The sequence below is a fragment of the Pelodiscus sinensis genome, chromosome 19 (assembly GCF_052426305.1).
Source record: "Pelodiscus sinensis isolate ZL-2025 chromosome 19, ASM5242630v1, whole genome shotgun sequence".
Taxonomy (NCBI): Eukaryota; Metazoa; Chordata; order Testudines; family Trionychidae; genus Pelodiscus; species Pelodiscus sinensis.
This window is the reverse complement of record NC_143070.1, coordinates 28,924,909-28,948,725: the sequence shown is the minus strand read 5'-3', so window position 1 is coordinate 28,948,725 and position 23,817 is coordinate 28,924,909. Positions and strand designations below refer to the sequence as shown.

At 53.4% G+C, this 23,817-nt stretch overlaps 1 protein-coding gene and 4 non-coding genes across 6 annotated transcripts; 3 read left to right on the top strand and 2 right to left on the bottom strand.

The window, feature by feature from the left end:
• Positions 1 to 1,041: 1,041 nt before the first annotated feature.
• TRNAT-UGU (transfer RNA threonine (anticodon UGU)) lies at positions 1,042 to 1,115 on the top strand. The gene has a single exon. It is a non-coding gene; the product is annotated as a tRNA-Thr (tRNA).
• A 3,601-nt stretch (positions 1,116 to 4,716) lies between these two features.
• Positions 4,717 to 4,790, top strand: TRNAM-CAU (transfer RNA methionine (anticodon CAU)). Its single transcript has one exon. It is a non-coding gene; the product is annotated as a tRNA-Met (tRNA).
• Positions 4,791 to 5,755: 965 nt separating this feature from the next.
• TRNAV-AAC (transfer RNA valine (anticodon AAC)) lies at positions 5,756 to 5,828 on the top strand. The gene has a single exon. It is a non-coding gene; the product is annotated as a tRNA-Val (tRNA).
• Positions 5,829 to 6,416: 588 nt separating this feature from the next.
• On the bottom strand, positions 6,417 to 6,525 carry TRNAL-CAA (transfer RNA leucine (anticodon CAA)). The gene is made up of 2 exons: positions 6,488 to 6,525; positions 6,417 to 6,462 (listed from the first exon to the last, which is right to left on the bottom strand). It is a non-coding gene; the product is annotated as a tRNA-Leu (tRNA).
• Positions 6,526 to 14,925: 8,400 nt separating this feature from the next.
• On the bottom strand, positions 14,926 to 23,407 carry LOC149522748 (zinc finger protein RFP-like). Of its 2 annotated transcripts, XM_089771092.1 has the most exons (7): positions 21,479 to 23,406; positions 19,838 to 19,933; positions 18,891 to 19,124; positions 18,763 to 18,785; positions 18,000 to 18,115; positions 16,946 to 17,005; positions 14,926 to 16,052 (listed from the first exon to the last, which is right to left on the bottom strand). In XM_089771092.1, exons 1-7 carry the CDS (start codon positions 21,950 to 21,952, stop codon positions 15,541 to 15,543), a joined length of 1,515 nt encoding a protein of 504 aa, XP_089627218.1. In that variant the 5' UTR covers positions 21,953 to 23,406; the 3' UTR covers positions 14,926 to 15,540. The 2 variants fall into 2 exon arrangements, with proteins under 2 accessions (XP_089627218.1, XP_089627219.1); XM_089771093.1 differs by lacking the exon at positions 19,838 to 19,933 and having other exon boundaries at positions 21,479 to 23,407.
• Positions 23,408 to 23,817: the final 410 nt, after the last annotated feature.

Sequence of the window (23,817 nt, the reverse complement as noted above, 5' to 3'; positions counted from 1 at the left end):
GTAGATATCTGCAAACACTGACCTGCTCGTTCCCCCAACCTCGCACGTGCTGGGAACTGGGAGCAGTTTCCCTGGACCCAGGCTGGGATCAAAGCCACCTCTGCTGGGAGCAGCCCTGGGCCAGATCCTTCTCCTACAGCCCAGGGGGGCTGCTCTCTGGGGGAGGGGAGGGACTGGGCTGGGGGCACTGCCCTGGGAGAGGTTCCTACATCGCACCGGCCCTGCGGGAGATTCCCCCTCCTGGCAGGTGGCACTGAGGGAGCTCTGAGACTCCAGGGAAAAGGCCTCCAGCCTCCCAGGCCCTGGGATTAGGAGGCCCTGGAACCAGGCCCCCTGGAGTAGCACTGTGGGTAGGGGGCTCTGACCCACAAGGTGGCTGGCCCCAGAGCCCACAGCCTGAGCTTGCCCAGGCTCACGCCAAGGGGCTTTCTGTGGTGCCGGGCGGGGGAGGGAGGCCAGGCCCAGGCCGGTGGGAGAAGGGGCAGCGCCTGCCAGGGCAGCAAGGGGAGCTGCAGGGAGCGAGACGCGGCGTTTCTGTCTGGATCACTCAAGGGTCCTTCTGCGGGTGAAGCGCCTGTGACACCCCTGTGCTGCTGGGTTCTCCTACCCCTCCCCTGGGAGGCCGTCTCCTTCGGGGGCTCTTGCCCTGGCACTCGTCCAAGGGCCACCTGGGCAAAGCAGCCTGCCCCAGGCACCTTCCATTGCTCAGCTGGCAGAGCAGAGGCCTGTAACGGGTGCTCGGCAAGTGCCCGTAGGTTGCTGATTCAACTCCAGCTGAAAGGAGAGATTCTTCTCCCTCCCCCTGGCTGCAGGCCCGGCCTTAGGACCAGGCGGCTGCCTTGGGTCTGTCCCTTTGGGGCCTGGTGCTGCTACAATTGACAAAAAGGTTTTGGGTTCCAGCTGCCAATCTAATGTCTTGGGCTGCGCAGGCCTTGAGGCATGGCAAGAGCTGGAGGGGAATGGGGAACGGCTGCACTTTGGAATGGGAAGGGGGTGTCTGGCACCATAAAGTAGAACAGTTTTAAGGCTACTGTCAAGGAGGGCACCATGGCTTAGTTGGCTAAAGCGCTTGCCTTGTAAGTAAGATATCCTGGGTTCAATTCCCAGTGGTGCCTGGTTGCCAGGTCAATGGGTCTTTTCTTCCCACTGTCCCTCAACATGTATCTGGAGTTGATTTTACCTTCAGTTGAGCTTGGTGGTGCCCTCACAGTGGGAGTAGGATAGTAGCAAAGAGCAGGAGGTGTCCTAGGGGTTTGATTTAGTGAGGCTTAGCTAGACTTGCTAAATCAAGCTCTGGAAGATGGATTGCAACAGCCGACTCTACCTGAGTGAAGACATAGCCTAATGATGCAATTAGTTAGATGCAAACAGCCCCATTGCTGGTGACTCACAGAGGCTACATCTACACTACAAGTTTTCTCCTTAAAAAATAGTCACAATTTCATTTGCATATTTTCTGCCAATGGGATTGTTTTGCAAAAACAAGCTGTGTGAACATTTTTTTTTGCACAAAACCCCCTTTTTTCACAAGATTTTTATGCCCCCCAAAAGAGGTATCCTGATCTTGCAGAAAAAGGGGGTTTTGCACAAAAAGAAAACTTCCACACTGCTTGTTTTTGCACAGCAACTCCAGCACAAAATCAGTTTGCCAGAAAATATGCAAATAAGATCATGACTCATGCAAATGAGACCCTCGTTAGCACCTTTTTTGCTGAGAAAATTCATAGTGTAGACGTAGCCGGAGATTCTGGTGCTGATCATGCAATAGAAGCACATTATGTTTAAACAGCTGCCGTATGAATGTACCTGAAAGTCACAAGGATCAATGATCTGTGTGAAAGGCAGGTGGCAAGTAATTAGAGCCCCATGTATGTTGTGTGCACAAAGGAAGGTAGGAATGTGCACCGGGCAGTCTGATAACGGTGTTTACTGTATGTTTGTAACAGGCTCCTGCCCATCTCCGGTAGATTTGGGCAACTCCTCCACCAATTGCAATACACACTAGGCCGTTCCTCCCCAGCTGGGTGTGGTTCTTGTTCTTCCGCACAGCACAGCCCGTGGAGACCAAGGACCTGCCATTGGGCTTCCAAATCACACCCTTGTTGAATGGATGGAAACAGAAACCAGACCCACAGCGGGTTTGAGCTGGCTCCAGCTGAGGGACGGGTTTGCCTGGTTTACGTGCATTGGCACAGGACAGCAGTAAGGACTCGTATTCATTTAAAGAATAGAAAAAATAGAAACCTAGAATGTAATGGAATTGGAGAGATAAATGTGTCCATTGAAAGATCAGTTGGATTCGAAGTAACGCTCATATAATTTGTAGTCTATCACTGAGCTACTCTCCCTGATGTTTGCACTGTTAGGAGTCGAGAAGGGATCAAGAGGCTTTTGTAGCCCACACACCCCTGGGCCTGTCTCCATCACTTCTGCCTCTTCCAGGTGAAGGGAAGCCGCTGGGCCCAGCATCTTTCTACCCAACAAGGGCCGGCTTTTGGGGAGACAGAGGGGCCACTGGAGCTGCTTGGTCCCCTAGCTGTGTCCATGGGGAGGTGGCTCTGCTGAAAGCCAGACTGGTTTTCCTGTTGTTAGGCAGGACCCTGCAATCCATGTTCTCTCCTGCTTTTGTAGCCTCTGTTGCCTTCTGCAGGTGTCCTTTCTGATGGGACAGGCATGTTCTTTTCAGGGTTTGCGTTCCATGTTGCCCTAGGAAGGCGTGTGGCCAAAACACAGGCCTCACTGTGAGCAGGATTTGAACCTGCACAGGGAGCCCCTAGTGGGTTTCAAGTCCACCACCTTAACCACGCGGCTATCACAGGTCTAAGTAACAGCAGGCCAGGGAAAATGGCAAATAATCTCAGTGCCCAGGCCTGACGTCACCTGACCCACAGAATTCACACAGCAAACCATTTCACCGGTCATGCAGAGGAGTCCTGGGTGCTCTGGTCTGAGGCTGGCTTAGAGGTGAGTTCAAGGGAAAACCTCACAAAGGAGATTCCAGGCAGCCAGGCCAGGGGGGTCTCTGAGATGCCCCAGCCCTGCAGCCTGTCCCACCTGGCTGTTGCCATGGTCCCTCTGTGAGGTCACTGCCTCCCAGCCAATGAGCTGAGGTGCTGAAAAAGTTCCTTGTGATGTCACTGCTGCTTTGCAGGCTCACGTCCTGCCCCTGGCCAGCCCCTTCGCGTGTTTGAGCTGCTCCCCCTCTGCCCCCGTCACTCAGGGCTGGTTCTGGGGCTCACACAGGGAACATCAGAGGCTGCTCAGGGGGACACATTGCTAGGCCAGAGGCCCTCCTGTGGGGCTGTGAGTGTTGCTGTCCCTGCTGTACAGACAGGGCCATAGAGCCTCAGGAGGCTGTAGCCGTAGGAGACACTTCCCTGCTCTCGGGAGGGAGACGAGATGTCAGGGCCCATGACTCGGAGCCAGCTACAGATAGCCATGGAAAGCTGATTTTCAGAGGGGTGTGATCAGCCCTTCCTGTGTATCTGGCTTCTTCAAAGGGGCTTAATCAGGAGCTAAAAGTTGAAGAAGGGACATTTAGAAGGGTGAATTTCTGTCTCTAGCAGTTTTTTTCTGTGTGCCCCAGTGGCCTAATGGACAAGACACTGGCCTCCTAAGCCAGGGATTGTGGGTCCAACTCCCACCTGGGGTGACAGTTCTTTCTCAGTGACAAAGAGTTTATCTTCCTCTGCTCACTGAAACAGTTGGCAAGGATGCTCCCCAGTGGCTGTCTCCCTCTCTGCAGAAGCTGTTCAGACCCCTCACTAGCAAATGCTGATGTTAGGTGCAAATCTGAGTGCTAAAAGCCCAGGTATTCAAAGTCAGAATGAAGGGGCACATCTTGGTCTAGAAGTGACAGCCAGAGGGAGGCGGCTGTAGCAGAGCAGGGTCTGTCTGGAGACAAAGTGGAGGATGAGAGGCAGAGACTCCAGAGCAGCATGGGGGGGGGCTAGTTATTTGATCTGGCAAATGGACATAAAATCCCCAGGCCCTGAGCATGGTGCGGGCGAGGCCCATGGGGCAGTTTGCCTGGTGGGTTTGGGGGTGGAGAAGCTGTGAAGCTCTGTGAGTGGATAAGGTCCCTGGCTGAGCTGTGCCACCTGCCGTGTGTGTGACTCAAACTGTCCCTCATCCCCTTTTATGTATCTATTGCGCTTTCAGCTTCTTTCCTCAGGCACGTCCATCCACCAAGGGATCTTTTATTTTCCTTTGTGCCGCTCAGCCACAGACACAGCAGAAGGGTTTTGCTGCAGCCACCGGCCCCAGCCACTCTCTCCAGGGAACTGCAGCCCCTCGGGCCAGGCAGCTGCTCCCAGCATTCAGGAGGTATCAGGCCAAGAAGAAACCGTCTGACACGGTGCTGCCAGGGAGGGGCCTCACTGCTAGTCGCTGTTCCTGTTCCAGGAGCAGAGCAAGTTTTGTCCTGGGAACCAATATTGAGCATGTGCACCTGGGTGTATGTGAGCTCCCATGGCTGTGATAGTTTTTACACATGAAGGGAAATGCCCCCCTTGAACACCCCACACCTCCCACACACATGGCACTTCTCCTGAACTGCTGCCTCTCTGGGAGGTGGATGAACTGCAGGTGCGGGAGGAGTTCCCTGGCTAAAAGTCAGGCAGGCAAAGTCCAGCCTGTAATACCCTGAAGAGGGGATTTGGCTGTCTAGGGAGGGCGGGAAACATAAAGAGCCATTTTAAAGAGACTTTGGAGGAGGGCACCATGGCTTAGCTGGCTAAAGCACCTGCCTCATAAACAGGAGATCCTGGGTTCAACTCCCGGTGGTGCCTTGCTGTAACCTTTGCTCACATTTTCCTAGGTCCTTCTGGGACACAGAAGAGGCCTCCCCTGGCCACCCATGAAACTGGTGGTTCAGGAAAAGGCTGATGTGGGAGGAGTGTTAGGAAGAAGGAAACCACAAGCCTGCAGCAGGTGCAGAGGCTTCTTTGACTGGCACTGGCAAGGCAGGGCTCTGACTGCAATTGCTGGGACAGGAGAGCCAGCACCACACACCCTTGTGATTCCCTGGGGGTGTCAGCACCTAGGGAGCCTGAGGGTGAAACCTCTGCAGCTCCTGCGGCCATGGAGAGTCAGGGTATGTGGGTGTCACGTGCTTCTCATCTGTGGTTTCCTTCTTCCCAACACAGCCTTTTCCTGAACCAGCAGTTCCATGGGTGACCGGAGAGGCCTCTTCCGTGTCCCATAAGGGTGTAGGAAAATGTGAGCAAAGGCTGCAACAAGGCAACTCCAGAAATTGAACCCAGGATACCCTGTTTATTACACAAAGCTTCAGCCTGCCAAGCCATGGTGCCCTACTCAGACCCACTTGTAAACCGTTCTACGTACGGTCCCAGATAATACCATTACCTCACAAAGTTCGGCCATTCCCCATTTCCCTCCTGCCTTCCCACCCAGGCAGTGTCTGGCTCCCTGGGCACAGAAGGCTACAGCTCAGTGGGCGGAGGCTTTAACATGCACATCTCCTCTGGGACTGTAGGTTTTGAAGTTCTGCAGGGTTGTGGGAGGAAGAAATGCAGCGAACTTTTATTATTAGGCTTGTAAACCCCTTGGTCTCAGGGTCTAGGTTGGAGTTCCCAGGTGGGGGCCCTGCCTCCTTCAGTTTGGTCCCTTCCTGAGAGCACAAAATAGACAACAGAGAATTCCTTTGCCCTGCAGCAATCTCTGTTGGCCAAAGGGTTAGCAACCGAATATTTGCCCAAGTTTAAGTGCAGTAGCAGAAAACATTTTTATGTGTGTTTCTGTGGTGTAGTGGTTATCACATTTGCCTAACACACAAAAGGTCCCTGGTTCAAAGCCAGGCAGAAACACAGGGTCTTCTCTTATTGCGGTTCCCCTGGGTGCCCACAAGGCAGCTCCAGTGCCCAGGCCTGATGTTACCTGCCCCCACACAATTCACACACAAACCTGGCTCCCCGAGCACAGGGCGAGTCTGGGGGCTCATTGCTGGGCTGTGGGGTGAAGCAGGAAACCAGCCTCCTCCTGTGGGGCCTGTGAGTGTTGCTGAATCTGGGCCCCTGCACCTGGGCAATGGCAAACAAAAGGTCTGGGGGCCACACAGAGACCCTGCTGGGCTGAGCAGGAAGTGGCTGGGACTTTGCTTTGTCTTTGCCTGTGGGCTTGGCTGTCTGCAGCCTGGAAACCTCCTGGCTCCTCAGACCTCTGGTCTGGATGGAGCATTACCGAAGTGAGAATAATGGAATTGCTGTGTAGACGCTCCCATTGTTATTGCAGTATAATGGCCATTATGCCCAAGGAACGCTGCTGTGTAGATGCAGCCTAAAAGAAATGCTTTCATGAGCATGTGGGAGGAGCAAGGGCTCCTACAATGTCAGGAGAGATGGGGAAATGAGGTCACCTCTCTAGACATAAAAGAGATGATTTAAGAAAAGAGGATGTGTCAGGAGTGGGATTTGAACACACGTTTCCATTTGGAGACCAGAACACCCAACTAAGGGAAAGACAGGTCCTTGAGTCTGGCGCCTTAGACCACTCGGCCACCCTGACACCTATGAAGAGGCCTCTAATGGCAGTTTTCTTACATGTGTGAGTTGCTCGGGGAGGCGGCAGGAGCACCTCTCTTTCCCCATCTAACAGCCGCTCTACAGCCCAGCTGGGTTTATCCCCACTCACCCTTGTGGGGTGTTTTGCAGGGAGCTGACAAGAAACAGAAGAGGAGAAAACTCTGGCCGGCAGAACTGAGGCTTGGGATTCTCCTGTGCCAGGGAGTCTGTGTCAGTGCGCCTGGGGATCCTGAGCTGGGTGTCTCCTGGGCTTGTTGGCTCCAGACAAGGGGTGTCTCTTCTGCAGGGCGATGCTTGTTCCTGGGGCTAACGCTTATCCCTGTGACACACTTTGTGCAGGGACCGTTGGTCTTTGTGCCACATTATGTGTCTGGGACGTGGGAATGAGGAACCTGCCTCAAATAGACACGTATCCGCCCCCCCCACCAGGTTCTGCTTGAGACCCTGGAGCCCTGGCTTTGACTGGTGCCTGGCACGAGGGGAATTAGATCTAGGGGGAGATTTCTAGAGCCCCACAACAGCTGCTGCTTTCGTGCAGATGTGCACATCTGTCTGGGGTACTGGGCACCTGGCCTGCTTTCTCTCCCCGCCAACGTGGGCAAAGCGGCATCACTGGCTCAGGGGTTTCTCTCCTCAGCGCGCTGCAGAGAAAGCTCTTCTGTGTTAAAGGGCCTCAGGGAGCCCAGAGCAGAGGGAGCTGGGAATCTAGTTCCATTGATCCCCTCAACACACACACACACACAGTCCCAGCCCCAAGCCCCCCCACATCCCTAATCCTGTGCCCTGACTCCCATATCCTCCCACATCCTCACCCCTGCCCTGAGCCCCACCCCCAACATACAATCCCCAAATCCCTGCCTTGAGCCTCTCACACTCCACTCCACACTGTAATTTCTCACAGGTACTGTCCTATCACAACCCCTCCCCCAACTTCCTGCTTTAACCCTCACCCCAGCCCAAAAGGTAGTGCCCAATAGAACAGTCCCTGTAAGAAATGTGTCACTTTCACCCCTGGGAGCAGCTCAGCCAGGCAAAGGGGCTGCCTGGGGCAGGACATTAGCCCTGGAGGGCAGGGGTGGGTGTGGCAGTGACATCACAAGGGCCTTTTGCAGCCTCTCAGTTTATTGGCTAAAGGAGGCTGGGAGGTGATGACCTCACAGAGAGTCCATGACAATGGCCAGGTGGGACAGGCTGCAGGGCAGAGGAAACCTCAGAGACTTTGCTGCAGGGAGTCTCAGAGCCCCCCATGGCTTTGCTGCAGGGAGTCTCCTTCTGGAGATCTGCCCTTGAGGCCAGAGCGAGAATGAGGGTCACAAGCATGAGTGTGAGGAGGAGCCTCCTTGGAGCCTTTTCCTTTCCCTCGACTAGCTGACCTAGAAGACAGACGTCCCCATGGAGAAAGTAAGAGTCACCAAGAGGGGCCTTGTTGCTACAGCAGGGGAATTAGCTCAAGTGGTAGAGTGCTTGCTTAGCATGCAAGAGGTAGTAGAATCAATACCCACATTCTCCACTTCTGGCAAAAAATCCCTATTTTTCTTTTCACAAAGGTACAGGCAGCCAGGGGGCTAAATGTCTCCAGTAGCCCCCTCGTGCTTCCTACTTTGTCTCCCCGAAAACCAGCAGAAAGCTGCTGGGACTCAGCCTGGCAATAACAGAAGTGTTACTCACAGAAGGATTTTTAGCACTCAGGAAAGTGCCAGTTACACAGAGGAGAGGCAGTGGTTCCCTCCACATGGTCTCCAGCCTGCTCCCTGGGGGTGGGGCATTGGCTGCTTTCTTGCTGGCCTAACAAGAGAGCTCTTTGCTCTGCCTCCATGATCCTCCTCTCAAAGCTGATTGGCTGGCTGAGAATGCCACTCAAGGGCACAATCGCTCCGCTCCATGGCATGCACTGAGTGATGGTGCAGACGGACGGGAGGTGTCGGTGGAGCAGGTCACCCACCTGGCCCCTGAGCTCAGCCCATGCGGGAGGCAGCCAGATGGCTGGGAGGGAGCCAGAGCCGGGCAGGACCAGGGGACGGGAAAGGGGCGAGTCAGAGAACAGAGACAGGGGAGCAGGAAAGAACATCCACAAACCCAGCCTAACTCCTTGGCCGGCTGCCATGTGAACCACGAACCCATCCACCGCCAGCCCACAGTGCTTTCCCCACCCTGCAGCCCAGCCCCACAGCTGCTCACTGAGCCCTGCCCAGCCAGCAGCTCAGGACTCTGCCCACGGAGCTGCCATGTCTTCTCCAGAGCCCTCCGGCATTTCAACTGGGCACAGAGAGGAGCCTGCTGCACCTAGAGAAATGCCAAAACACAGGACTGAAGCCGGGACCTTTAGATTTCCAGGCCAATGCTCACTGAGCTGAGCTACTGTGGCTGCTACAAGCTGGTTCTCTTGGCCTCTAATTCTCTTTCCCAGGTGCTTGGCAGCCCTGCCCCACACAAGCCATGCTCTGCCCAGGAAGGCAAGACAAGCATTTCCCTCCCCGCACTGTTTGACTCACTTCCTCCCCCCTTTCGTGCCTTAGCTCCTGGGCTGACCTAGTGGCTGAAGTGGTCGGCACCGTGGGGAGGAAATTGGGCAGCTAAACCCTGTTGGGAAAACTCCTGGAGCGACTCGCTTCCCTGCCAACTGAGTCCTCTGGGGCCTTCACTCCTCATCTGCAGCCCCCTGCTCCCTGCCTGGGCACCTCCAGGATCCATGATTCCCCTGACGCCTGTTGAGCAGCCCCTGCCAGCCTGGCCCTGTGGTGCCCTCGCTCCTGAGTTGCAGCCCCTGACACCTGCCTGGGTCTGGCAGGAGTAAGAATTTGATATCTGTTTATATTTGTATTTTAGATTTAATAATGTAGCAATGTGTGATTTCTGTTAAGGCAGGGATAGAGTTTTAGGCCTTTGGTTCAATATCTATTTATTTGGGGGGATATGATAGAGGTCTATAAAATCATGAGTGGTGTGGAGAGGGCCGATAAAGAAAAGTTATTTATTAGTTCCCTAAATAGAAGAACTAGAGGACACCAAATGAAATTAATGGGTAGCAGGTTTAAAACTAATAAAAGGAAGTTCTTCTTCACACAGCATGTAGTCAACCTGTGGAACTCCTTGCCAGAGGAGGCTGTGAAGGCTAGGACTAGAACAGAGTTTAAAGAGAAGCTAGATAATTTCATGGAGGTTAGGTCCATAAAAGGGATAAAATGGTGTCATAGAATCATAGAATAATAGGACTGGAAGGGACCTCGAGAGGTCATCGAGTCCAGCCCCCCACCCTCAAGGCAGGATCAAGCTCCGTCTACACCATCCCTGACAGATGTCTATCTAACCTGTTCTTAAATATCTCCAGAGAGGGAGATTCCACCACCTCCCTTGGCAATTTATTCCAATATTTGACCACCCTGACAGTTAGGAATTTTTTCCTAATGTCCAATCTAAACCTCCCCTGCTGCACTTTAAGCCCATTACTCCTTGTCCTGTCCTCAGAAACCAAGAGGAACAAATTTTCGCCTTCCTCCTTGTGACACCCTTTTAGATATTTGAAAACCGCTATCCTGTCCCCCCTTAATCTTCTTTTTTCCAAACTAAACAAGCCCAGTTCATGAAGCCTGGCTTCATAGGTCATGTTCTCTAAACCTTTAATCATTCTTGTCGCTCTTCTCTGTACCCTTTCCAATTTCTCCACATCTTTCTTGAAATGTGGCGCCCAGAACTGGACACAGTACTCCAGCTGAGGCCTAACTAGTGCAGAGTAGAGCGGCAGAATGACTTCACGAGTTTTGCTTACAACACACCTGTTGATACAACCTAGAATCATATTTGCTTTTTTTGCAACAGCATCACACTGTTGACTCATATTCAACTTGTGGTCCACTATGACCCCTAGATCCCTTTCCGCCATGCTCCTTCCTAGACAGTCGCTTCCCATCTTGTATGTATGGAACTGATTGTTCCTTCCTAAGTGGAGCACTTTGCATTTCTCTTTATTAAACTTCATCCTGTTTACCTCTGACCATTTCTCTAACTTGCTAAGGTCATTTTGAATTATGTCCCTATTCTCCAAAGAAGTTGCAACCCCACCCAGTTTGGTATCATCTGTCCTTGGCCTCTGTTTGTCAGAGGCTGAAGAGAGATGGCAGGAGACAAATCGCTTGATCATTGTCTCTGGTCCACCCTCTCTAGGGCACTTGGTGCTGGCCACTGTCAGCAGACAGGATACTGGGCTAGAAGGACCTTTGGTCTGACCCAGTACAGCCGTTCTTATGTTTGTTCTAAGGCTTAGTAAGTGAGAGACAGAATCTTGTCTTGTGTCCATGTTAATGAGATTAGAGGAATGCTGGAGGCTCCAGTCTCAATGTGATTGGTTTGATTAGGTTCTAATTTACAATGCCTTGTGCTTTTCCTCAATATAAAACACAGGAACAGGTGGTAGGAGCTACAGAGGTTACATTCGCAGGATCTCTGGCTGGTGCTGACACCCCCAGGGAATCACAAGGGTTTATGGCTCTGGCTCTCCTGTCCCAGGAATTGCAGCCAGATCCCTGCCTTGTCAGTTGCCTTTGCACTCACTCCAGGTTTATGGTTTCCTTCTTCCTAATGTTCCTCTCCGAGAAGTCTGGAGGTGTGCCTAACGTAGTGAATACAAGCAGAGAGAGGGTAAGTTTAGAAGATAGGATACACAAAGAACAAGTTAAAAATCACTTAGGAAAGTTAGATGTCAGCAAGTCACCAGGTCCTGATGAAATGCATCCCAGGATACTCAAGGAGCTGATAGAGGAGGTATCTGAGCCTTTAGCTATGATCTTTGAAAAATCATGGCAGACAGGGGAGATTCCAGAAGACTGGAAAAGGGCAAATATTGTGCCCATCTATAAAAAGGGGAATAAGAACAACCCAGGAAACTACAGACCGGTCAGTTTAACGTCTGTCCCAGGGAAGATAATGGAGCAGGTAATTAAGGAAATCATATGCAAACACTTGGAAGGTAATAAAGTGATAGGGAATAGCCAGCATGGGTTTGTGAAGAACAAGTCATGCCAAACTAATCTGATAGCTTTCTTTGATAAGATAACGAGCCTTGTGGATAAGGGAGAAGCGGTGAATGTCATATACCTAGACTTTAGTAAGGCATTTGATTCGGTCTCGCATGATATTCTTATTGATAAACTAGGCAAATATAACTTAGATAGGGCCACGATAAGGTGGGTGCATAATTGGCTGGATAACCGTAGTCAGAGAGTTGTTGTTAACGGTTCTAAATCCTGCTGGAAAGGGATAACAAGTGGAGTTCCTCAAGGGTCTGTTTTGGGACCCGTACTGTTCAATATCTTCATCAATGATGTAGATATTGGGATAGAGAGTACGCTTGCTTATTAAGCTTATTAAGACCTATGAAGGAAGGCTGAAGGAACTGGGCTTGTTTAGTTTGGAAAAAAGAAGATTAAGGGGGGACATGATAGCGGTTTTCAAATATCTAAAAGGGTGTCACAAGGAGGAAGGCGAAAATTTGTTCCTCTTGGTTTCTGAGGACAGGACAAGGAGTAATGGGCTTAAAGTGCAGCAGGGGAGGTTTAGATTGGACATTAGGAAAAAATTCCTAACTGTCAGGGTGGTCAAATATTGGAATAAATTGCCAAGGGAGGTGGTGGAATCTCCCTCTCTGGAGATATTTAAGAACAGGTTAGATAGACATCTGTCAGGGATGGTGTAGACGGAGCTTGATCCTGCCTTGAGGGCGGGGGGCCGGACTTGATGACCTCTCGAGGTCCCTTCCAGTCCTATGATTCTATGAACCAGCCTTTTCCTGAACCAGCAGATCCATGGGTGGCCAGGGGAGGCCTCTTCTGTGTCCCAGAAGGGCATAGGAAAATGTGAGCAAAGGCTACAACAAGGCACCACCAGGAGTTAAACCCAGGATCTCCTATTTTAGGAGTAGGTTCCATGGCCCCAGCACATCCCAGCCTCCCACTGAGCCAGACAAATAAGAGACCAAGCACTGGGCATTAGACACTCAGCAGAAGGCACAAAAATCTCTTCTCACCAGCCTAAGGACCAGGAAGCCAAAGCACAGGAAGTGGGAGGGTTCTGCAGGAACCAGCTGGAGCCAAGAGGAGGTTTCCAGGCTGAAGATGGCAGGGCCCCAGGCACAGCAAAGCTGCTGCCATGGAACTCAAACCCTCAGGCTTCTGATCGCAAGTCAGACCCCTTCTCCCTCAGGCCACCCAGCCCCGTTTCCTCAGGCAGCCCTTCAGAAGCACCATGGAGGCTCAGACCCACAGCAAATGGCCTGGAACATGCAGAGTCCAGCAGGCAGGAAGGGCTGTGGGGCCGGGGGCTGAGGAAGCCAGGGGAGGAGAGGGGAAGTCGTGGGAACCCAGCAGCTGTGGGGAAGCAATAAGGGCCGAGGGGAAAGGTGCCCAGAGGGAGCAGGGCCAGCCAGGCCACCGGTGTCACGTCAGCCCTCAGGGCTCCTCCTCCTGCCCCCTGAGCTCAGACCTCCCTGGGCCCTCCTGGGGCTGCATTGGCCTCCGGCAAAGCCCTAAAGTTCTGGCTGGGCTACTCCCCGCCACCCCACCAGACCCAGGTGAGAGCAGGTGTCTCAGGCCCTAGAGCTCAGGGCAGCTGGCCTGAGGCGACAGGTGCAGGGGCTGTGCCCTGGAGCTCTGCTGCTTGTGTGAGCAGGGGGGGCGGGGGAAGGCCTGGGGCAGCCTCCCTGCAAACACCATTTCTCTCTCCTGACAGAGAGGCTGCTGGTCCCAGGGCTGGGCTGCATCCCAGCTCCCTGGCTCCCATCAGCACTGGGCCTGGGGCAGGGAGACGCACATTTAAACCCTGCTCTCAGGCACAGACTGTTCTCCTGGCCCCAGAGGCGCAGCACGTGGCCGGGTTTGTATCACACACAAAATGTTGTGCTGCCCCCGCCCATCAGTGTCTGAGCCTAAAGGTTTGTTCTCAAGGGGAGAAAGGCCCAAGCAGGGCGACGTTCAATGGACAGTCACAGACACACAGAGACGTCAGACCCACCCGATTCCCAGCAGTGCGGGGGAGTCTGCAGGCATGAGAGTCCCCCTGACGCCCACCGCTCGGCTGGGCCACTTGGCTTTTGGCTTTAGCCCTGCCATGTAGACATACCCACAGTGAAGAACAAAAGGGTGAAATGGTGCCTGCAGCCTTTCAGAACGACCCCCAGCCACCATCACCAAGTACCAACGTCACTGCTTATTAGAGTAGATCTCCTCACACAGCCGTAGCCAGTGGAGTGTTCTCTTGAGAGACACTGGAGGAAAAGGGGCGGTCCACATAAGGGTCCCAGTGATGGTGTATTCACCGTTCAGTCTGGCCTCAGGAAGAGACGTGTTCGAGCCGAGGAGAGTAAAAACCCCTCGGGGATGGAGGACGTGGCTCAGCTGATTCTCAGCCGTCTAGGAACAGGCTGTTTTTCTAACTCAGCATTTTTCTACTGTGTTGAAACAAATAAACAAAACACAGTTTCCCTCCAGCTCTACCTCAAAGAGCATTTGGAAGAGGTGACCTAGGTCCCCTGTAAATACCTTGCAAAACAAGCCAACCTCCAGCAAGACGACCAGGCCACACCAGGTGCAAGCTCCTTTGCTGCCCAGCACAGTGGGCCCGTCAGGATTCCCTGTGGTGGAGTGTGGCCATGCCTTCCTGCTACAGGAGTCCAGTGGGGACATGCTACACGTTATCCTTTGGGAAGTGTCTCGTGTATAGTACAACACTAACAGCCTGTTGCCCCTGTTCTTACTTTGTATTGGAGGAGTTTGTGGATCAACATGGGGGGGTGCTGTTATATTTGTGTTATAGATCTGTAGTATGTAAAATGAAAAGCCCCATTTTAAATACAAATATCTGGACCACATTGCAGATCTCCTGTAAAGTTTTAGGGTGCATCTACACAGCACTCTTAATTCAAAATAAGCTACGCAATATGTGCTAAGCTATTTCAAAATACCTTATTTCATAATTTAGCACAATCTACACAGTGCCAAATTTTGAAATAACTCGCTACTCTGAAACACCCCTTAACGCTTGTGGAAGGAGTGTTACCAGGATGTCAGAATAAGCCACATGTTATTTTGAAATCTATTTCAGAATAATGGGCTGCTTCAATAGATGCAGAATAGCTATTTCGGGATAGCTGCAGGATCCTGAAATAGCTCCTCCGTGTAGACGTACCCTTAGAAAGCAGCAAGAATTAAAGTAAGCCCTCAGCAGGGGAGAGGAAACTGAGACTTGCGTTTTGTGGTACATGTGGGGCTTGGACAAAAGCTATTCGTGTTGTTTTGGAACATGTCACAGCTTTGGAAATCTAACAGCAGTATTCTCCAAAGGAACTTCAATGAAAATGCCCATATTAAGGGAAATACCCACATGGACTCAGGGAGACAGGCTGAAAGTCGTGTTCCATACTCAATAGAAACAAATAACATTTTCTTCAAAAGTTGTTTGTACAGAAGTAACAAGACTCATGTTTAAATATGAATGTTCATGGCACACGTCCCAACAAGCGCCCATGACCTCAGTATTGGTGCACAAGACCAAACTCCCTCCACTCAGGAATGGAAAAACTTAGGGGGACACTGGCTACAAGTGTTGCCGGCTGCCCCACGGTCACAGGGGAAGGCGACTTTGGCTCCTGCAGCAGGAGCTCTGGCTGGAGACCCCAGTGAGATCTCAGGGCACAGACTGGTACAAATGGCTCCATGCTGCTGAGCAGCGTCTCCCCAAACCCCCAAACCCTGATTAGTTAATTCTGCATCCCGCCACCCCCACCTCCGCCTGTCCCCAGCCCAGTTGTTAATTCTGCCTCTGCCCAACCCCCACCTCTGCCCCTGTAGCAGCCCAAAAGAGCCTTCTCCTTACCCCTCCTATCTCTGGGGCTGCAGGGAGGGAGGGGGAGCAGCTTTCAGGCATCATAGAGATGAGGAGCCAGGGGCTGGGTGAGGGGAGTCCTGTGAGGTAACAGAGCCTGGGCTGTGTGAGGCCAGAGAGGCTGATTTCAGGGGCACAGGCTGAGCTGGGATCCTGACCACACCCAGAGCCAGGGTCGGATTCTCTCCCCAGGGAGGGAGCCCCGAGGGAAAGTGAAGATCGGGGCCTCAGAACCAGCATCAATAAATGTCACCTGCCCCCGGTCACAGTCCAGACAAACACGGATCCTGCGGGGGGGGCTCAGGAGCAGGGGGGTCACAGGGGAGGTGAGAGCCTGGAACAGACCCCCCCACCTCTCCACAGCCCAGATTCCCTCCTCAGGGCTAAAACTGATCCCTCCCTTCCTGCTCACAGACTCTCTGGCCACCCCCACAGCCCAGTCTCGCCCATCCCCCACCTCCACCTCCCAGCAATGTCTCCCCGAGGTGAACCCCTCACGGCCCAGCACACAGGGCCGAGTGTCAAATCTCTCCGGGTTGTCGGGCAGTGGCTGCCATGTGTCTGCCCATCTCACACGTTTCCCATCCCCAGACAGGCCGAGGTCGGGATGAGCCGTGTCTGGATCCAGAGTCACAGTCGCTGGGGAGAGAGAATCAGGGCGTGAGGGGCAGAGCTCAGCCCTGGGGGCGGCTGGGGCCATTTCTCACCCTCCCCAGCAGCCCTGTTGTGGCTGGGACAGGCCTGGGCCCCAGGGAGCTGCCTCTGCCCTGGGCCGTGAGATGGAGCTGAGCTGTCACTGCAGCGCCTCAGCCTGGGCAATGGGACCCGCTTCATCAGCTTCTCATTTGTGTGCAGAGGCTGCAGACTCCTGCCCCCCAGCTCGGGCTGCTCCACCCCCAGGGCCAGGCCCAGAGCAGGAGGGTTCAGTGCGGGGGGAGGGGACAGAGGAGGCAGGTTCCAGCTTTAACCCCTAGAGGGAAACTCCCTCCCCTGCTGCAGCCTCCACCCCCCGCCCAGGGCTCAGAGGGGAGGGGGCAGCGCGGGGGAAGAGCCGCCTCACCCCAGAGAGCAGGGCCTGGGCATTAGTCACCCCCAGGGCAGTGGAGGGTCCAGGGCTCCTCAGGGCAGCCGGGCTCAATGGGGGGAGCCCAGCTCTGGCTTCTGGCCTGGCCGGGGGCAGGGCTCTGGGGAAGGGGATCTGGGGTGGGGTCACTGGGAGGGGCAGCACAGGGCAGAGGCTGGTGCCCAAGGAGGGGCTGCGCTGATCAGCTGCCCCGACACAAAGCGCAGCCCCTGCCTGCAAAGCCCCCTGCCCGCAAACTGTGCCCATAGTGAGAAGTGGGGGGTCCGACCATCCCATTTCTTAAAGGGGGCAGGACACAGCCCCTCGTCCTTCTGATCCCATGCCCCTGGGGCGCCTCACTGCTCATTGGGCAGGTTTGGGCTCTGCCTGTCGTGGTCGCTGGGGGTTTGGTTGGTGACTTGAGCTACACGCTCAGGAAGGTGTTTTCAGTCTCCACGTGAAACCTCACCCTGTCTGAAAGCTCCCAAGGACTTTCTTCCCACTCTCTCCAGTGCAGAGGGCAGCGTGTCTGGTGGGGGAAGGGAGAAGAGAGTTGACACTTCAGGAGTGCATATTGCCCACGACATCCCCAATCCTAACACACAGACCTGGGTTTTCGATACAGCAGAGACACATTTGAGTACACCTACACTGCAGAGAAGATCGAGGCTGACGCTGTCAATCTCCCATGGTTCGATTTAGAGGTCGAGTGAAAACAGCTAATCGCACTGAGGGGCACGTCTGTTGGTGCCAGTACCCCTCATTTCAGGAGGAGTAAGGGAAGCTGGAGGGAGAGTGCTCCTCCTTCCACTGCCCGCTGTGTGGACTGCGCCAACAGCCAAGTTAAGCTACTTTGACTGCAGCTAGGCAATGAACTCAGTGGAAGTTTTGTAGCTTAATTCAACTTTGTCCCTCAGTGTAGATGTACTCTCAGGTATTTAATGTAAAAATGTTTGAAGCCTTCTACTTCTTCCCTCACTCAGGCCTCTCCCAACAAAGGAACCAATGTCCCTGAAGCCTCACAGCCAGCCCTCCTCAAAAGCACTTTCTCCTCAAAATCCCCTCCCGCCCTGCAGACTCCGCTGGGTTTGGCTCATTCACTTCCTGATGTTTGTCACAGTCTAGGCCCAGATCCTGCAAAGACTTTGGCCTCAAAGTAACTTCACCCACTAGTGTCTCTTTGACAGTAGAGGGAGGTTCAGAGTTTGCGAACTCCTGGCTCTACCTGTGGGCCGTGGGGTATGTGTACTCAGCGTTTCTACAGAGAGCAACACAGAGCTGAGTGTTTCTGTCTGTGTGTCAGCCATTTTGTGCTCTAACGTCACTGTAATTACAAAGCGGCTTTTGGAATAAATAAGGTTCAATTAATCAACCTGAGTGTCTGGGATGGCAAGTGGGAGCCATTGTCACCTCATAGTTAAACAGAAGCTTCATCTAACCAGGAACCAAATGACCAGCATCGGTCTCTTTCCACGGCCTCAGACACGTCACTTACTCTCCCCTCTCCCAGCCCTTCTCCGTACCTGTGAACTGCCTCAGCGTCTCCAACAGTGAAGTCGTTTTCCGGGAGAATCCCCTGACTCGCTCGCCCAGTTCAGGAGAAATCTCCTCTGGCGGCTGGAACAGCCCCGTCTCACACCTGGGGAGAGACAACGTCACATGGGGACACTGCACCGAGTGACTCAGTTCTCCAGCTCTGGCCAGTGAGTCGCTGCTTTGCTGGGCCTGGAGTTCGAATCCCTCCAGTTCTCCCAGCCCGAGAGCAGGGGCAGCGCAGCCCTTGGCCCTGCAACGTCCCCTCAAAGGTCCCATGAACAGTCTGCAGCTCTGGCTTGGGGAGACCAGCTGGGGGACAAAAGGGGAATTGAGTCTCCACGGCCAACTCACCCCTTGGCCTCCAGGCGCTGAGGGGCAGGAGGTTCCCAGGGGAAGGGCTGTAGGAATCTGCCCACTAGGGACTAGACTGAGACACCAGCTCCCCTCTCCCCAGCCCATTCCCACAGGTCTCCAAACAGCCCTCGGGTGGGACAGACTCTGGGTCCCTGCTGCCCTGGGCTGAATGTGCCCAGTGCCCAGCAGAGACAGGCCCATGTCCCACCCCACAGCCCTGAGGCAGCCAGTCCCCAGGGAGGTGACAGCTCCAGGAAACACTTGAGGTCAGACTGTGCCCTGAATGGGGAATTCCAGAGTCTGCTGTGAGACCCTAGGGGTGAAGCTGATCAGAGATTTGTGCCCAGCCTGTGACCTTCCCCTCACTGTGAAGTGATAGGAGCGAGTGTCACCTACCTGCTCAAGGTGCTTCTGATGTCCTATAGGGGATAGAGAGAAAAAAATCTCATTGAACACACCCACTTGTGATTCAGGAGCCTCCCTCCCCTGTGTGGGGAGCTGGGACGTTTCTCCCTCAGTCTCACCTGCAGGAATTCACTCGCTGGCTTCTGACACTTCCCCTCCAGCTCACCGATCTGCTCGCTGAGACGAGAAATCTGAGCAGAGAGTTTCCTGACAGTGTCAGTCTGGAGCCTCCCAATCTCCTCGTCCAGCTTCTGCAGCTGGGCCAGCAGGAGTCGCTCTTGTTCCTCCAGGAACTGCCGCAGCTGCTGAAACTCGGCCACAATCTTCTGCCTCTCGGCTTGTGTCTTTTGTTTCTGTGTGAAAACAGGGAAAGGGCTGGTCAGGGGTATGGGCAGAGCCTGAGAACCAGTAATACCATCTGTGGGTACTAGGCTGAGGCATCCCACAGTTTCGCCTTTGGCCCCTCTGTCCCTGTGAAAGGGATGATTCCCTGCTTGGAATGGGCAGCATGTTCTGTTACTCATGGGCTCTGGGAATTCAGACCCAGAGCAGCAGGGTCAGGACTCAGCACCAATGTTTTTATTTACTCTTCTCCATCCATGTGTGGAATAAATTTTCTATGTGCACTGAGGCATGTCCAAATGTGCACACCTGCTGAAACAACATGTAGTTGTGGACATTGTGCTAATCAGCTGGGCAGCTCCTGCATGTCTCCTGAGTTGCCATCCAAGCACTCAGTGTACTGGGAACACTGCTCAGCCCCACACTGACACAGACACCCAGCGAAAAAACAGAAGCAAACACGTTAATACAAGAAAAGAGCAGAGCCACTGGACAGCCCTTCACAGGGACATTCAGGTCACTGGGGGAGGATTTCTGGGAAAATCACAAAGGCTGGGCATTCACTCATCCCCTGACATGGAAGCTCAGGGCCTGTCTGCACATGGATCTAACCCAGCAATCTGTAGTCATGGAGCAAAGTCCTGTCCCACATTCCCAAGGCCACACAGGAGTCTGCCTCCAAACAGACCCTCCCCCCTGCCAATCCATAGCTACAGGCACCTACCAGATACTCCTGACTTCTCCCCTCCTCCTTCGCTTTCCATCCCAGCAGCTTTTCTCTTTCTCCCCTCAGAGTCTTCAAATGGGCCTGGATTTTCCCCTGAGGAAACAGAGATTGGGACTGGGAGGTTTCATTGTGAAGCTGAGAGGGGTGGGGAACGGGGCGTTTTCCCACTCATGGTCCAAGATGACTGCTCCTCCCAATGGCTGTGTGACATCAGGGCCTGAAGAAGGTGAAATCCTATCAATGCAGACTGCGTTTGTGTCAGATTCTCACTGTTACTAGTTCAGGTTGAGTCTTTTTTATTAACTAGACAGAAATCTCAATTATCACCACTTTTGATTGGTGTGTACGGGTGGATTAGTGGCCCAGCCTGTAACAGGGCACTGGAGTGACATGGGCGTGAATCAATAAACCTGTTGTAAAGAAGGTTTAACTAACAAATCCAAATGTTATATCAATTTGCCACCGGGGTTTAACAATGGTCTAGGAGTTCAGCCCTGAGGGCTGGGGGCTGCCCTTGTTGGGCAGAGCTGGGCTAAGCACCAGGGCAAACCCCATGAGATGTCAGGAGGCCATTTGTCTGGCGTTACGCTGCACAGTCCCAGTTCTGTGGGGCTCAGTCCCTGTCCGGTGGGGACTCAGCCCTGGCTGTGGCTTTGCCTGGCGAGAAAGGGACAGGAGGAGACTGAGGCTTCAGCAGGACACCTGTGAATGTGGGGGCAAGAGAGGGTGGCATCTCCACACAGAATGACGTAGGTGGGGATGGGCTGACAGAGGCAGGGACAGGCCCACAGAGGCCAACGAATACAGGTGGGGGAGGCCCGGCAGGCAGGCGTGGGCATGTCCTGTGCTCTGGGGATGCATCAGTGACCCCCCTAACTAGACATGCAGGTTTGCATAAGGAATGATGGGGGTTTGCCCAGCTCTGTCCTAAACGCCCGCAGTGGCAATGCCCTCTGGGCAGGCACACGCTGCCTCAGTGCCTGGTCCAGCTCTGGGCAGCAGTGACCTGCGTGGGGCAGGGACTGTCCCTCGCTGCGTTTTGTGCAGAGTCCCTAAGGGCTCCTGTGATGCAAATAAAAATAACCAATTCCCTTAAACAGCCTTCTGTTAAAAACCAGACACTGTAACTCCCCCATCCGCGGTCACACAGCCCAGCTGGCAGCTCTTCTCATTCACACCTCACAGTTGCACCTCAGTACAAACCCCCATCATTCCTTATGCAAACCAGCATGTCTGGTTAGGGGGGTCACTAAGACATCCCCAGAGCACAGGACATGCCCACGCCTGCCTGCCTGCCCAGGACCACCCCCACCTGTCTCTGTTGGCCTCTGTGGCCTTGTCCCTGCCTCTGTCAGCCCACCCTGCCCTTGTGTGCAAAGTTCCCACGTTTCCCCAGCAGGGGCTGTGTTGGAAGAGGGCTCAGCATGGCAGAGAAAACTTTCCCACAGCTGGTGTCTTTAAAGACTTGGTATTTTGCCTCTGTTGCCCCTGGGCCGGAGCATTTCTTTTGTCACAGCCTCTCCCGGGCCAGGCAGGCTTCAGCTGGCTGGTGAGTCGCACTGGGCCAGGGAACAGGGAAATTAGCCAGTGACTAAAACCCAGAATAATTCCCCAGCAGACAGGGCAGCAGTTCCCTACCTTGTACTCCTGGGCAGCCTCCTCCAAAGGAGCCACGATGTGCGCACGGTGCGCCCGGGACTCTCTGCAGATCATGCATATGGGGGCTAGATCTTCCTTGCAGAACAGCTTCAGCGCCTCCTGGTGCACCCCGCACACCCCACCCCCACCCACTCCCCTCGCTGCCGGCAGGCTCAGCTGTTTGACTAATTCTACCATGTTTGCCAGCTGCCTGTTGGGCCGGAGAGACCCCTGCTGCACTGGGTCCCTGCACTGCGGGCAGGAGGCGGCTGGGTCGGGTCCCTCCCAGCACCGGCTGAGGCAGGCGCGGCAGAAATTGTGCCCACAGGCTGTGACCACCGGGTCCGTGAAATACTCCAGGCAGAGGGGACACGTCGCTTCCTCCCGGAGACTTTCCATGGGGCTCGCTGTGGCCATGGCTCCTCCGGGCCAGGTGCTCCCAAGGGCAGCTTCAATGTCCCGCCCTGCCTCCATCAACAATTGGCTTCTGGGGCTGGCTCTGGCTGCTCTGGGAATTGCAGTCCCGGAAGGTTTAGTGAGCAATGTCCCACCAGAGCTCTGGCCCCACCTTCGGCCCTAGGGCTGGTGGGGAGGGTCCCTGGGGTGTCACATTGACAGCAGCACCCTCCTCCCCATAAGCATGCAGGAGGAGGGGTTGTGGGCATGGAGTAACAGGCTGGCAGAATTTTCTTTTATTAATACAAAATGTTGGCATGTTTATTTTAAGCAATTTTATACTTATTAGTCATTCACGTTTTCACAGTTGCATAAAAATATGAGTTTGAAGCATTCAATACATGTTTATCCATTTACATTTTTTTTGGTGAGAGATCACGGGGGTGGGATCAGAAGCTATTTTAATCAGACAGTAATGATTTAATGAGAGGAGGGACAGATTGCAAAAGCCAATGTTTTATAACCATTAACATACAGACTGTCCACAGTACATGTCTAGATAAGCAAAGTGAATATTTGTAAATCAAAGTCTAATAAGTTCTTATGAACACTGCTCTTAACTGTGCCCTTTGGTACGTTTTAATGATTATCAGTGGAGTATTTTCATGGTTGCGGTGTGTGTAGTGAAATCAATATTTAGAGATACCTCCTGATACAGTCAGATACTTCCAAGTCTAATGATCTAAAATTCAAAGGCCAAAGCCTTGGTTAAGCTGGTTTCAGTGTTTCCAAGGCGTGATTATCATGTGCACTTAGGCTGCTCTGGCTCCCTGAACAGTGTCACCAGCACTAATGATTCTATAATGAGTCTTGTGATAATTGGTGTTTGTTAAAGCCCCAGCTCCTGGAAGCCTGTGATGAGGTGAGACTCTTGTTTCACTGTTGTATAAAAGTATATGTGTGTGGTCTGAGTGCAAGCTGATGGTCTGAAAAGGCAGAGGGTGAATAGAAATAACACAATATTAATTATTTTACATTGAGGCCCATGGTTAAGACAATCTCATCATTTCAGAATGCCCAACTCAGGAGCTGTAGAAGTTGGGAGCTGGCCAGGCTGTGACTCTGTACCCGCTGCCCAGGGGCAGGCACCAGATCCAATGCAGTCACTGATCCAAACAGTCCAGTCCAAAGACAGGGAGGCAGGGGGCCAGGCAGGGCAATGGACGAAGCAGGATGTGGGTGTGGACCTGCGGGTAGGGGCCAAGCAGTGAGCAGGCACAGCTCAGGCCAGGGCAAAGGAGGGACATGCGGGCCGGTGCTGTGTGTGGCCGGGGAAGCCTGGTGCAGTTCCCTGCAGGAAGGGGCTGCTGGGGGCAGTTGCTGATTGGCTAAGAATTCAGCAAAAACTCTAAGGGTATGTCTACACTACCACCCTAGTCCGAACTAGGCATACAGATAGTGCGGAATAGCTAGCTATTCCGCACTATCTAGTCCGTGCTGTGTCTAGCCGCGCGGCACAGGGTTCGAACGAGCCGGGATTTAAAAATGGCGGCGCCCGGCTTATGCAAATGAAGCCCGGGAAATTCAAATCCCGGGCTTCATTTGCAAGTGCGGTATGCCTACATTACCACCCTAGTTCGGACTAGGGTGGTAGTGTAGACATACCCTAAGGTTGTGTCTAGACTGGCAAGTTTTTCCGCAAAAGCAGTTGCTTTTGCGGAAAAACTTGCCAGCTGTCTACACTGGCTGCTTGAATTTCCGCAAGAACACTGACGATCTCATGTAAGAAATCAGTGCTTCTTGCGGAAATACTGTGCTGCTCCCGTTCGCTTTTGCGCAAAAGGGCCAGTATAGACAGCTCAGATTTGTTTTGCGCAAAAAAGCCCCAATGGCGAAAACGGCGATCGGGGCTTTTTTGCGTAAAAGCGCGTCTAGATTGGCAC

What these genes read in the sequence shown, in the direction of transcription:
- LOC149522748 (XM_089771092.1), bottom strand. Translation starts at nt 21,952, where the DNA reads ATGGAGGCAGGGCGGGACATTGAAGCTGCCCTTGGGAGCACCTGGCCC. An exon ending in ATCAGAAGCACCTTGAGCAG is followed by an intron (nt 18,116 to 18,762) that starts GTAGGTGACACT and finishes GTCTCTCCCCAG; the next exon opens with GTGTGAGACGGGGCTGTTCC. An exon ending in GACGCTGAGGCAGTTCACAG is followed by an intron (nt 17,006 to 17,999) that starts GTACGGAGAAGG and finishes TTCCCCCACCAG; the next exon opens with ACACGCTGCCCTCTGCACTG.